At 35.4% G+C, this 15,445-nt stretch overlaps 1 protein-coding gene across 5 annotated transcripts in view; it reads left to right on the top strand.

Annotated features, from left to right (window-relative positions):
* NRG4 (neuregulin 4) overlaps window positions 1-15,445 on the top strand; it is a 123,901-nt gene that overhangs the window by 84,336 nt on the left and 24,120 nt on the right. For 4 of the 5 annotated variants that reach the window (XM_024768973.1, XM_024768972.1, XM_024768975.1 and 1 more), the window contains one exon: window positions 11,029-11,178. In XM_024768973.1, coding sequence (XP_024624741.1) covers window positions 11,029-11,178 — 150 coding nt within the window. Of the gene's footprint in view, window positions 1-5,377; window positions 5,475-11,028; window positions 11,179-15,445 lie in introns of all 5 variants that reach the window. The other variant, XR_003006383.1, reaches the window with a different exon arrangement.

The raw sequence follows: 15,445 nt of genomic DNA, 5'->3' as shown, positions 1-15,445 counted from the left end.
GGTTATGGATAGCTTAAGAAAAAAGAGAAGGGTTTTTTTTTAATATAAGAAAAATAGATCATTACAGTATTAACACTGTCCTAAACAAATAACCACAATAAATTCTCATCAATTCATTCAGTCCTGTGCTCCTTGAGATCTTGGGTTAACAACCTGCTTTCACGAGGCTGTCTGATTTTGAACTATAAAGAATCCTGATTCAGTCCAGTCACCTCAGAAGCTTGTACCCAAGAATCTTTTTTTTTAAGTGTCAGAAATTTGCAATCCTGGTACATTCTTTGTCCATGAGGCTCTGGGACTGTCCTTTTTAGTTCAGAATACAAACCCTGCCTTATAGCCTGTAGCAGTGCCTTCTGACACGCATCACATTAAAACAAAACTACATAGATGACAGATACGTAATGGCTGTGAGCCAGTTAATAATATCAGGGTGAATAAGGGTAAAATTCTCTGTTGGAAGTATAGTGTACAACTATTTAATAAGAGTTTTGATTGGCATTTGCCCTGAGATTAAAAACACTATGGACCGGGAATTCCCTCATGGTCCAGTGGTTAGGACTCTGTGCTTCCACTGAAGGGGGCACGGGTTTGATCCCTGGGAAACTAAGATCCTGTACGCTAAACAGCACGGCCGAAAAAAAGAGAAAGAAAAAATTATGTGCAGCAAAGGCATTGACAGATCTCCAGGAAATTTCATAGATTTTTGTTCATTATTTTACTGTTATAATTATTTCTATCATCTCTGTTTTTAAAAGATAGAAGACAAAGAAAATTTGTGATTTTCTGGTTGTTCTCTGAGAAACCTCAAATACAGTTTTGGGTGACTTTTTATTTTATTTCTTCTATATTTAGGATCCAGTTTTGAGAAGACAAAATCAAAAAAGTTGTCAGAGGAGATTTTGGCACTTGGTTAAGATAGGTGCCTGAGAACTAATATTTAATAACCTCTTTCATCAATCGGACAAAATAAAGTTTATTTTCTAAATTCTGTTCACTACACTTGCCCATATTCTAATTAGAACAAACTGACCTGGTTCTCTTTCAGGGGTTTTACCCGTCGAAGCCATTTTTATAATACTAAGATGTTATTTATAACACACTGTGTGTTCATATTATTATCTTCAAATGAATCAATAAAGTATTTGTAAATTAAATAAAATAATAAAAGTATTTTTGTAAATTTATATTTCACTTTCCAATATAATAAATACCAATAGTTTCTTAACCCATGTAAACAAAAGCTCTCTGGAGTCCTCAGTGAGTCCTAGAGTCCTTTGGACTAGAGACTAAAAAGCCTGAGAACTACTGCAAACTGCTGCTTTCAGACACATCTACCCTTGGAAAACAAAAGTACACACAGAGTTGTGTTTCTCCATCACAGTTGTTCCAAGTATAGTCTCATTACTCATATCTTTCAGCCAAGTAACTATAACTAACTTCTGTTTCACAGAGAACACTGGGGTAGTGGATAATTTAGACCTGTATGGCATACACAGCAATTTAGTAGACCGGCAAAGTCATGAACTCACATATTACAACTTTCTACTGCCACACACGTCTCTTCTATGACTCCTTAAAGTGGCAAAAATGCATATGTTCATTAACGTGACCAGAGCTGTAACCTTAAGAAGCAAAGTTATATAAACTTGAAATTATACTTCATGATTAATGTTTCAGTATTCTATCTTACTTAAAAATTATCTGTGTCTAATAATATCCATTAATTCAATTTAATATAAATTCAGAGTGGCAGGGACATACATACCTTACCAAATGTAAAATAGCTAGCTAGTGGGAAGCAGCCACATAAAGTAGAAACTAACACACCATTGTAAAGCAATTATACTCCACTAAAGGTGTTTAAAAAAAAATAATATAAATTCAAGCTTTTACCTTAGAAATTATCTACTACAAAACATAAATACTACAGAACATAATTATGGTTGAAATAAATGTTTGTCAGAATAATGATTGAATTTAATTGAATACAGTTTTCATTTTTCATAGTTTTTAATAATATGTAGGAGTAATATTAGCTTATTTGATCAGTAAACCTGTATAATTTTAGGAAAAGCAAACCCAAGTGGAATAAAATATATGCTTCTGTTATACTTAATACTGATAAAGATATAGCTGTTGTATTAAGCCAAAATTATTAAGCTAGTATTGTTTACCAAAGATTTACTCTTATTAATGTGAACTTGGATTCTTAAAATGTTTCTTAGTTTTAGCAAGAAGAATTTTATTTAAGTTTAATACGTTTAAAGCATTAGAAGTTCAAACAACAAGGTCCTATGTTTCGCACAGGGAATTATTAATATAGTCAAACTGTGATTAAACCATAATGGAAAAGAATATGAAAAAGAATATATATGTATAACTGAGTCACTTTGCTGTACAGCAGAAATTAACACAACACTGTAAATCAACTATACTTCAATAAAATTTAAAAAAATAAAGTATTAGAAGTTTGATTTCCTGTTCTGGGAATTTTAGCAATACTGAATTTATGTAAGAGCTTGTTTATCTCTGTAAGTCAATCAGAACAGAACTTCTTTAATTTAAGAGTCCTTATACTATCATTTTTTAGTATCCTCTGGAGAAAGAAAGAAATTTCATACAGAGTAAGAGGTAAAGGCCTTTCTGAGTTTGACACATAGACACAGAGAGAGCTTATAGCTTCAGATCTAGATCTATAACTTTGGCACAGATCAAGTAAACACAGAAACATAAAATCTCACTGGTCCAAATGTCCAAGAGGTACTCTCCTTCCCAGTGGATATGTAATTTTTAATTGATTTGAGCTAAAAAAATAGAGAAATAAATTTTTAATAAGAGTCTGACAAACCAGTTTCTCTGTCCTTTCACCTGGTTGAGTAGATCTCTATCATCCATTTACAGAGATCATCAAATTGTCAAACTATAAAACCAAACTTCTTACCATTGCTCTTACTAATGGGAAAATAACTTATTAGTAGTAACTAAACCAACGACAAAAAAATAAAACATAAAGTTAGTGGAGAGGGGAAAAAAAGCTAGAGAAACAGAGAACCAGCAAATTTTAAGTCCTATTGCTGAGTGGGATTCACCTCTGGGAGCCAGGAAAAGACATGCCTGGGCTTAAGCTATTAAGGAGGTGCACTTCACTGGCAACTCCATTTAACTAGCTCTGTCAGATGAATCCATCTCAGTGGGCAACCTTCAAACTGGTAAAGTAATAAATTTTTATATAAGGGAAAATCATGATTTTCATACAAATATAAAATGAACATGTGTCAAAGACATATTTAACTCATTCTTTAACAAGGGAACCAATAAGACATTACAACTGACTCAAAGATGAATTCAAACAACACATACTTGGGTGTTCCCTGGCTGTCCAGTGGTTAGGACTCTGGGTTTTAACTGCCGAGGGCCCGCATGGCATAGCCATAAACAAAACCAAAAACAACACACACATTTAAGTATAGGTGATCAGCCATGTTGAAATGAAATACTAAATACTTATCAATATCCACAGGGAAATCTCTTGTATTATACTGGACGAAATTTATTTATTGTAGGTTTTCTACAATTTATAGAGTTTGTAAAATAGCTCAAAGACAATGGAAAGCCCCCATAGAATCAGATAACTCAGAAGGGTGGTTAGACAGGGCACCTAACAATCTTTCTTGTCTATTTCAAAGTCTTTCACTGAGAACAATCCAGGCAGAAGCCCTTTCCAGCCCTTGTCCTCTTCGCCAACTTGGGCACAACATCAGAAAGCCCCTAATCTTTCAACCTTACAACTAGAACTTTATAGGTTCGTGGAGCAAGGATGGGGGAAAGGATTTGTCTTCACCTATGTTTGCATCACTAGCTGGACGAGGCCTTTCCTTGCTGCCTCGCTTTCCTCCAGGCTTCTTGTGATCACCGTGAAGCCAATCATTGCACAGTGTGGAGGTGGAGTTTTAAGACATCAGGCAAAGGGGTATCTGTTGGTATAGTTACCCAGAGTGACTTAGTAAGCTCCAGTTCCCTGAGCCTGATCACCAGAATTCTCCCAGAGGGCCACAGGCTCAGACCAGAGCAGGCCCCTGCTGCCTTGACAGAAGCCAAGCTTTGTCCCCTACCCACAACAGTCAGTGTTGGCTAGGTAGAAATCATCATTTGTCAGGTGATAAAATAAAGACTGAATTCTATTTAAGAGAGGCAATTTAGGAGTACCAACTTATAATATATGAAAGGCTTGTTTTATGAAAGTAAAATAATTGAGGTTGAGAATCACAATTGGAAAAATGTAAGAAAATCAACATTTATTGTGCTTCTGCATTTGATAACGTTGCCTCTTTTAATTGTATATTGCGTGTGTGTCTGTCCACAGTTTTGCTGGACCTCAGTGTGCTTTTTACTAAACTCAGTTTCCAAAAGGATCATCTGGGTTTTATGAGTTGTTTTATTAACCACATAAAATTTTAAAGTTTTCTTAAGGTCAGTTGGTTACTATAGGCTAGTTCTTGGCACTCTTTTTAGATAAGACTTCTGTTTTTTCATCTGTAAATTTAGTAGAAGGTTATGGTTCAAAGAAAAAAAATTCAAAATGCTACTGTGATATTAATCAGAACAAAGTCCTTTTTACTTTGACTTTTGGCACTGTGCAGTATGCTTTATTAAACATCAGGATTTCGACTGATCTTCAGAACACCTTTACAGAAAGGAAATCACAGCCTTGAAGCTGATAATAGAACAGTCGCAAAAAGCACGAAACAACTGCTCTATTTAGCTATGCATTTTGTTAACACTTTTCATATTAGTAACCTTACTTCTGATAAAGCTTTTTCATTAGTATTCTCAGCAGAAACAACTGACATATCTTTCTTGACCTCACCATGCTTAGAACAAAAACTTAAAAGAGGATCAATCTTCTTGAAACCATGTTTTTCCAGATCATCTGCTTGTCAAACATAGCAGAATATGGTTTTGAAACAGTGGAAACATAACTGCTCTGTTAGGTCTGCTTGTCTTCCACCAGCATTTGTCTTACTCAATTGTGTCACTTGTTCAAGAGTAGAAACTACTCTTCAGAACTAACTAACTCAGGTTAGCTCATTGCTGTTCTAGGAAGCAGAATGCCAGTGAAAGATAATGAATGTCCTCCTTTAAAGCTCCTTCATTTTCTTCTTATTTGTTGCATAATAAGTTATATCAGATTATGCATTTGCTTCTGAATTTTGGTTATCCTTTTAGATAGTGTCTTTTCATCCACTATTTCCTTTGAAAGGCCCCTGAAAAATATCCCAGTTTCTCACCAGTAAGATTTCATTTTCAACATAGGAATACCATGCAAAGTGACAACTGTGACTTTTGTTCAGCTCTAATACTTAACTTCTTTTGTCAGGAAGTGAACTGATGCTGGCTTCTCTTTGTCTTATTCCAAGTTGGGGCATGAGATTTTCCCTGCATTAGAAGGTTGTTGAGACCTGAAGCCTGGGAAGGTAAGATGCCAGCATGAATATTGTCCGTTTAGAACTGTGGTTTAATTGAGTGTCTGGTGATTTAAGAGCGTAAGTCTTTCCATTTGTTCCTGGATTTATGGTCTTGATGTCCTTTAAGTTTTACCAAAACATGTGAAAAATGTCTACAATTGGAAGGCCCATTTATAATTTATCATTTATAAATTCTAAATATAGCTTTATATTTACTGAAATTATTACTTAAAAGAAAGGAAGAAATGACATATACCAGTTTTTATGTATAAATAAATCTTTGTATATACAAATATATGTGTATTTTTTACACCAAGAATCATAACAAAATAGAATACAAAAAATATATATGTATTTTCTGCTTGTAGTTTTACTTTTCCTCCCTGATCATTTTTTTAAAACATATATATATGGAATTTAAGGGAAAAAAATGTCATGAAGAACCTAGGGGTAAGATAGGAATAAAGACGCAGACCTACTGGAGAACGGACTTGAGGATATGGGGAGGGGGAAGGGTGAGTTTTGACAGGGCGAGAGAGAGTCATGGACATATACACACTAACAAACGTAGTAAGGTAGACAGCTGGGGGGAAGCAGCCGCAAAGCACAGGGATATTAGCTCGGTGCTTTGTGACAGCCTGGAAGGGTGGGATGGGGAGAGTGGGAGGGAGGGAGACGCAAGAGGGAAGACATATGGGATCATATGTATATGTATAGCTGATTCACTTTGTTATAAAGCAGAAACTAACACACCATTGTAAAGCAATTATACCCCAATAAAGATGTTAAAAAAAAACAAAACAAAACAAAAAAAAAACATATATATACCTTATCTGTCAAGAGCAGTTTTGGATTTCCTCCCTGATTTTTTTTTTTTTTTCTTGAGGAAAGCAAAATAGGGAGAGAATTGAGATAATTATTTTTCTCACATGGAGGAAGACAACATTTAAGAAACATTTTTTAATCACAATTTTCCCCGAGTACTCTGGTGAACCTGGCAGCATTCTATGGGTGTCTCTCCCAAAAAGTCTTAATTGGAAAAGAATAGCCAATGCATGGATTCAGTAATGAAGGTTGTGTTTTAAACTACTGCTGCTCATCATTTGTTTACATGCTTCCTTCATTCACTGTGCTTTAGCTAGTTTCAGTAAGTAAAATATTTCACATTTTCACAGTGATTTACTTAAGCAAAATAATTATAACCCTTCACAATAAAATTATAACAATACCGTACATAATGACAAATATGAATTATTCTCTATGCAGGATGTTTTATCCATTTATATACAGATATAGTCTGTAGTCCATTTCAGCACATGAATTATCTTGTTCATAGTCAATCTTGGAAGAACCTAATAGATTTTGCTTTTTTACTAGACTTAGATTATACTTACACACTTGAAGCGTACTAGTTATTGGTTTTAATTGGTGCTAATATCATATAAATATTAAAACTTTTGCAAGATCGAATATTAGCTAAGTATCTCTAGATACTATTAAGAATCTAATAAATGCTTAGTGAAGTTACATTTATGGCACTAGCTAATAAAATAGTCAGTCTTCCCTGAATTCTTGGCTTATAAAAATCTAGTAGCAGTTTCATAGGATGTTGGCATGTTTGTGTATTGTTATCTAGCCCTGGAATGCTAAAGGGATTTAAGCCCATGTGGTTGATTTGTGTTTCTTGAACAATCTAATAGTTTTATTTTGTTTTGGTTTTGTTACCATTTTTCATGGGTTTCAGATTGAACTTTGATTACTACAGAGTAGGAATCAAACTTGGAAGTCAAAAATATTTAATAATAATAACACATTTATTGATCTCCGTGCTCTTAACTTTTTCTGGCTGTAATTTTTCTTGAGCATTTTATTAAGTACTTTAATTTCAGTTTCACTTGCATAGTGTGTTTCAATGTTCAAAGCACTTTTAGACATTATTTGATTCTGACGATAGCCCTATGAAATAGCAAAAGCAGGCATCATTTTGATTTTTACAGTGTCTTAGAGAGTTTGAGTGGCCCGCCCAAGGTCACACAGCCAACAATCATAAGAGTGGGATCAAGAAATCAGTTTTTGCTAGCTCATAGTCCAATACTCTTTCTTGAAGCTAAATGGCACTGTTTGTTTACATGATTAAGAACTTGGTTCTTACAACTTACCTGGAATGCTGTAGAAGCTAATGAATTTATTTCATGTCCAGTGTACTAAACATAGCTTCTGGGTTTAAGGACAAGATTGTTGGTGGTATTCAGCCAGAAAACCAGCACATATGACTTGGATTCTGAGTTTTGGAATTTCTCATCTAGTTGAGCATTTGTACCTGTTCCAGCATTCATCTTTCAGTTCCAGGAGAATGTGTGTGACCCTAGTGCTTGGTATTCACCTCATTAGGTGGAACAACTGTTTGCTACTTGGCAGTCTGTGCAGAAGTGATGTCCGGAAATAATTTAGCAAGAAAGTTACATAAAGACTGAAGGCTACTTAGTTCTGCATGAAATGGTGGTACAAATGCCTCACCTTTCTGTTTTGCTTCATCTAGTACTACCATTTAGTTATCTGTCTAAATCTTCTTAATTCACCCTTATTTATCCTTAAAGGAGCTGACTTTGCCTAAAGTTTGATATTTGTGTCATAACTGGGTCATAACATTTTCATAAATGAGCTTGAGCTTTAAAAGTGGAATCCTTGGGCTTCCCTGGTGGCACAGTGGTTGAGAGTCCGCCTGCCCACGCAGGGGACATGGGTTCGTGCCCCAGTCCGGGAAGATCCCACATGCCGCGGAGCGGCTGGGCCCATGAGCCATGGCCGCTGAGCCTGCGTGTCCGGAGCCTGTGCTCCACAACGGGAGAGGCCACAGCAGTGAGAGGCCCGCGTACCGCAAAAAAAAAAAAAAAAAAAAAGTGGAATCCTTGTACATACTCATCAGTAGGCTGTGTCTACTTTTTTGTATGATAAATACCTGAAATTTTAAAATTAATTTTAGGTTAGCCATTTCTACTTCTTAGATAACAACATAATATTTAGATTTCTTTGCTTTTCTCTAAATTCTGATTTGACTAGTTAAATAATAACAAGAAGTGTTTATTCTTCACTTTGCTTTATTTAAAGATACCATCAGCTTTTGACTTTCCCACAAGAGCATGTGTTTGCTTGGCCCTGCTGTAAGACAACAGAACAACACTGTAGTGTTGATTGTTTTCCTTTATATGCCTTTTTTGTTTGTTTGCTTATAGCCTGATCTGACCACTCAGCTTCTATTTATACCATTCTCTTGACTCCTTCCGGCTCAAAGTAAACACATAGGGTTAGTTACATCAGCTAGTTTGTCATCTTTTTCCTTGAAGTTCAATCTTACCTAAACTTGAACAGCCTTGACAAATGAGTTTATAGCATTTTAAAAAAGAAATCTTCCTTATAAAGAAGAATTATACTGTTTCAATTCAGAATTTATTTCTTTAGAGTTATAGCTATATTCAAATGGAAACTGAACCCCATTTTAATATCATTTCAAAACCTGAGAGTTATTTTTAAATGATGACAGTAACTTTTCCAGTGGCTAAATCTTTTCTTTAAAAACCTTCGGAAGTCATAAATAATTACTACTTACTGAATTCTGGTTTTGAAAAATTTAGAACTTTTTTTTTTTTTTACTGTGTGGAATGCCCCTTTCCTTCTTTGGTTATTTTGTGATGACATATGTATTGATTTTTTTGGTAGTCTCTATATTAACTTTCTAGGCCTGTGTGTGTCTGTGTGTGTGTGTGTCTCTGTGCGTTATTTATTCCCTTTTTTGGAAGTGGGATGTGGGGCTAGAGGAGAAAGAAACAAATTACTTTCATTTAATCTTTTTTCTCCTCATACTTATTTAACTGACTTGATCTTTGGAAAAAATAAGTATTTTTTATTTAGACGTTAGGTAATTGTGTTTTGTAAAGTATTTTACTTGCATTTCAGTTTGCCACTCATATTCTGTCCTTTCTTTTCCTTTCTATGTTTCCTCAGCTCCATCTTTACAGTAGTTTGAGAGAATCAAAACTGCTTCTTTGCTCAAACTGACACCCCTCCCCCCTCAGTGGAGGCCGTAACCAATAACACCACTGCCTCACCATGGGTAGGGCTTGAGGTTCATAAAACATCTTTCATATGCTCACTTAAGTAAAATCGATCCCTTGTGCTATAACTTGATATTCTTTTCTCTTATTTATTTGTATACTGCTTTATTAGCCTATTGCGTTAGTTGCCAAGCTTTGTTAGTAATCAGTTCAGCATGTAACTTTCTAGGACTGCATCCTTGTTAGACTGGGGTGGGAGAAAAGAAGATAACATTTGTAAATACTCCCTAAACTGGAAAGAGGTGAGGAGGAGAATTAATTTAGTAGAACAGATATTTCTATTTCGGGTAATACTAGCTTAAAGAATATATATACACACATATATATACACACACATTTTTTTTACGCAAAATTATTGCTAAGTGTAGTTTACTCCAGCGGTCCCCAACCTTTTTGGCACCAGGAACCAGTTTCATGGAAGACAGTTTTACCACGGAGCCGGTGGGGAAGGGGGATGGTTCAGGCGGTAATGTGAGCGATGGGGAGCAGCAAATGAAGCTTCACTTGCTGGCCCGCTGCAGACCGGTACTGGTCCGTGGCCCGGAGGTTGGGGACCCCTGGTTTACTCTGTAACTTCATGGGTTGCTTTATAAACAAACATTAGTATATATTAAAATACTATTCTTTATTTTAACTGCAACTATGAAATAATGAAATTGATCTGGTGCCAAACTCATTAGTTCATATCAATCTCTAGTTTTATAAACTCTGAACATATTCACAGGGATAAAGGAACTGACTGATATTACCAAAGATTATGGTTCTCTCTATGGTCACATAGTTTTAAAGAGCTGAAAGTAATTGGCTTTAAAATATTTGGCTGGCAAATGAAAATACCACAAAATCTCTAGAAAAGGAAAGTAATAAGGTAAGGAGTAGAACTACCGGATACTAAAGCATATTATAAAGCAACAGTATTGAAGCAATATGGTAGAAGCCCAAGATTAGATGTATAGATCATTGAAGAATAAAGAAATGCTGTTACTTATACAAGTTTGACATACATTAAAGGAGGCACTGTTAAACAGTAGGAAAGGGAATGATTATTTAATAAATGGGGTTGGAATAACTAGTTAGCAATGTCAAGGAAAAATATACTTAGAACCACATCTATACCAGAAATAACAAAATAAATTTCAGATAAACTTAAGTGTGGATAATTACATATTGAAAATCTAAAAGATAAAAGGACTGAATATTCTATAATTTCTCTGGAATTTCTAAACAATTTGAAAACTGGAAAAGGAAGATAGCAAAGATTAGCCTGCACATGCTAATTTGTTTTCTTATAACTGTAGCTCTGTGAGCATTATAGGAAAGCATGCCTATTCTATGTTCAAAATCTGAAAATTAGTCTTATTTTTTTTTCATACCAGCTGGAAACCTTATGCTTTCTATACTAGTTAATGGAACAGAGAATGCAGTTCTTTATCTAAAATTTTATTCTGTAGATGCATTGAAAATTATACAGGAGCTCGTTGTGAAGAGGTTTTTCTCCCAAGCTCCAGCATCCAAACTAAAAGTGACCTGTTTGCAGCTTTCGTGGCATTGGCTGTTCTTCTAGGAACTCTTATCATTGGAGCCCTCTACTTCCTTTGCAGGTAACCAAAATAAAAACATGGTTTTGAAAAGAAAAGGTAATGCATAAAGTTGTTATCCTACTAAATAATCAATATGCCCTTTAGCTCTAGATTATTTTTCCAGATTGTTTTTCTGTTTAGAGTTATTTCTCTAATAGAGTTACTGTTATTAAATTTTATTATTTATTTATTTTTGTTATTAAATTAATAAGTCATTTTTGAAAGGATCGTAAGCAGTCTCTATTTATTCTTTGTTACTGTCATCATCATTATTTACCTTGACTTTTCTAAACTAGTATGGTAGATCCACATTCACTAAAGTCATCATGCCAAAAACACCTAAATATTTGGACTAGGTCTATTTAAAATAGATTTTGTGAAAGAAAAGAAACAATTTATGCAACACGCTGTAAATATAAATTTAAGACATAGTTAATATCTAGGATCTGCTCTTTATTTAGTGCCTACTATGTGCTAGACATTTTATGCTGATAAGCATAAAGAATATAATAGTGTAGAAAATAGACATGTTCCCTAACTTCATAGAGATTTAAATCAATTTGGAGAGACAGATGAATTGGCAGGCAATTAATTTGAGAAGACTAGTAACTCATAAGACCAAAGGAAAATTTATTCACATGAAACAACGCTTTGCACTGAAGATTACTTTCATTGATTAGTTTTGGTCTTCAGCTTTTTCTGAATTTTTGTGAAAATAAGTGAATATAGAATTTATTAAATTTAGGAGTTATCTGGTATCATAACTCTCATTATTAATTTTTATTAAATGCACACTGTATGCTATCATAGATATTTGTGCAAATAGAAAATGGAGCTGAGGGTAGTCATAAAAGAGATACAGTGGGCTTGAGAAATTTATATTCTAAGAAAAGTAACATATGTAAAATTATATTTCATAAAATCCTCAATTCTGAATTACTTTACACCATGGAGTAAATAAAAATTGGAGATTGTGCTTTTAAAATATGTGGTATTGGTATTACATATTTTATTCTAAAATATATTATTTAGGCAATCTAATATGTTTTATCTCTCATAATTTTAGCATCTTACTACAGATACAAAAATTTAAATACAAGCTCATTGTGTCAGATTATATTTCCCAAAGATAGCCACAACAATATCTCTCATTCCCACATGCTCTTCTGCAGTGTGACCTTGCCACTCCTACATCAAGAGGAAGAGTTTATTTCTTTAAATCTTTGAATCTGGGCAGGCATTCAGACTGCTTTGACCACAGAATATTGTGGAAATGGTGCTGTACTAGTTAAGGGCGTAGCTTTTAAATGGCCTGGCAGCTTCCATCTCCTGTCGCTCATACTTCCGCTGCTCTTTCACATAATCAGCTACCATGTTGTGAGAACAGAGAACCAGCCTCAGCTGATCTCCCAGCCGACAGCCAGTGTCAACTACCACCATTTGAATAAGCCACCTCAGACATCCAGCTCAGTTGAACCTTTAGTTGATCCAGATTTAGCTGCCAGTTGACTGCAACCACAGAGATCCCAAGCAAAAACTGCCCAGCTGTCAACCCACAGAAAACCATGAGAGATAAATTGTTTTAATCCACTAAATTCAGGTTGATTTGTTATACTGTTATAGATAACCAGAACACCCATGTTTGGAATTAGGTGTACTCTTGACTTTAAATCAAGTTTGGAAAAAGAGTGAATAATGATTTATTATTTTATTCTATCCCTCTAAATATTTTGTTGGTCTAATATGCTAAGGAGAAGACCAACTGACTAATTCCCTCATTAATCACTCTAGTGCCAAGTTGGAAATATAGCATTTCATGTGTTATTGATTAGATAATAAATACTTTTGTAGTATCAATCAGGATAGGCTAGGTAATTATCAACCCTAACAGTTTAGTGGCTTAAAAAAATAAGACTATTTCCCATTCATAGCGTATAATTATTATCATTTGGCAGACTGGCTTTTATAATCATAGTCACTTAAAATCTCAAACTGATGGAGCAGCCACCATCCTGAATGCTGTGGGTTGCTCTGCCAATGGGTTTTATATTTGAGTTGAAATGATCTGTCTGGCCATGATTCATTGGCCAGAATGAGCTGCATGGTCCTACTTAATTACAAGGGGTACCAGGAAATGCAATTCTACCATATGCCTATAAGGTAGAGAGCTAGAAATACATGTCCTACATAATGACCAAAGGATTTATTAGGAAATCTAATATTCATTCCACTGGGAATTGTTAAGAGGGATTATTTTTATTCCATAGAGCTTTAACATTGCTGTAATTGTCTAAAAATGAAACTCCTGTGCAAACCCACTGAGTTTGTGCCATGGTATGTTGTACCCCACAGGTGCTTAATGACACAGAGTTTCAGAGGAGACCTTCTAGAACACAGTAACTCTGCAGGCTTGAGCCAGAATTTAGCAATATTGCTAGTATGAACAGGCTAAACAATACCTTTTTGGTAGAAAGTATAGATAAAAGGAAAATGAAAGTACAGTTGACCCTTGAACAACACAGGTTTGAACTGCATGGGTTCACATATATGCAAATTTTTTTCAATAAATACTACAGTACTACATAATCCATGGTTGGTTGAATCCCTGGATGTGCAATCATAGATATGGAGGGCCAACTGTAAAGGGTATATGTGGATTTTCAACTGTGTGGTGCTCAGCACCCCTAACTGCTGCATTGTTCAAGGGTCAACTGTAAATAAGAACAAGAAAGGACAAAAGGAACATCCAATCACAAATATTATCCGGTTTGCATCCTGATGCAGTCTGAATGTCTAGGGAAAAAAAGCTAGGAATGTTGAATAATCCAGGCTGGCGGTGCCCCAGGTGGTTGACAGAAACAAATGCAAATTAATTCTTGAAGAACCCACTTTCATCCTTTACCTTAAAAAGTATCTCACAGTACAACAAGATTACCAAACATATAAGAAAAGAAGCACCATGAGTTAGAACCCACAGAAACAACTGATAGTAAAATCAGATATTCAAAATCTTTATTTTTTGGAAGACTCAGATACGTAATATAAAATACATATATTTAATATATACCAAGAAATAAATGAGAGACTTGTAAATAAGCAAATTTGACAAAGACCAAAACAGAACTGTAATGCATAAAATATAATAATTGTAATTTTTTTAAAAGCCAATACATGTCTTAGTTCAATAAAATTTTTTAACCAAGAATATGTTTTTAATAGCAAACTAGACACAATAAAAGATTTAATGAAGTGAAAGATATAGATAAGAAATTACCCAGAAGGTAATTCTGAGAGGAAAAGAAATGGAAAATGTTATAGAGAGGTCAAGAGAAGTCAAGAAAAAGGGAGACCGGAGAGAAATTACCTAGAAATGTATGATAGAAGAAAGGGGCAAAGGCAGTATTTGAAAAGGTAATGGCTGAGACCTTTGCAGAACTGATGAAAGTCAACCACAGATTCTAGAAGTCCAACAAATTTCAAGCAGGATAAAAATAAGTTTACATATGGGCACAGCCCAGTAAAACTGTAGGATGCTCAAAGAGAGCACTGCAAAAATGTTACAAAAGAATGACAGGGGCTTCCCTGGTGGCGCAGTGGTTGAGAGTCCACCTGCCGATGCAGGGGACACGGGTTCGTGCCCTGGTCCGGGAAGATCCCACATGCCGCGGAGCAGCTGGGCCCGTGAGCCATGGCCGCTGAGCCTGCGCGTCCGGAGCCTGTGCTCTGCAATGGGAGAGGCCACAACAGTGAGAGGCCCGCGTACCGCAAAAAAAATAAAAAATAAATAAAAAAGAATGACAGATTATCTTTAAAAATGCAACAATTTTACTGAAAGCTGGCTGCTCAGTAGGAAAAGCAAAACCAGAAGACAGAGCAAGCAATGATATTTTCAGTATCCACTGAAAATAACCATCAACCCCAAATTTCTGTATCACTGAAAACATCTTTCAGGAATGAGGGTAAAATGAAGATACTTTTATTTATTTATTTTTAAATTTTACTTATTTTTGGCCGCATTGGGTCTTTGTTGCTGCCCCTGGGCTTTCTCTAGTTGTGGTGAGTGGGGGCTACTCTTTGTTGTGGTGCGTGGGTTTCTCATTGAGGTGGCTTCTCGTTACAGAGCACAGGCTCTAGACGCATGGGCTTCAGTAGTTGTGGCACAGGGGCCCTAGAGCGTGTGGGCTTCAGCAGTTGCGGTGCATGGGCTCAGTAGTTGCGGCACACAGGCTCTAGGGCACACGGGCTTCAGTAGTTGTGGCACGCGGGCTCAGTAGTTGTGGCTCGCAGG

Source organism: Neophocaena asiaeorientalis, unplaced genomic scaffold (assembly GCF_003031525.2).
Source record: "Neophocaena asiaeorientalis asiaeorientalis breed wild unplaced genomic scaffold, Neophocaena_asiaeorientalis_V1.1 scaffold879, whole genome shotgun sequence".
Classification (NCBI taxonomy): domain Eukaryota; kingdom Metazoa; phylum Chordata; class Mammalia; order Artiodactyla; family Phocoenidae; genus Neophocaena; species Neophocaena asiaeorientalis.
The sequence above is the reverse complement of the archived record's forward strand: the minus strand, read 5'-3'. Positions and strand labels throughout refer to the sequence as shown.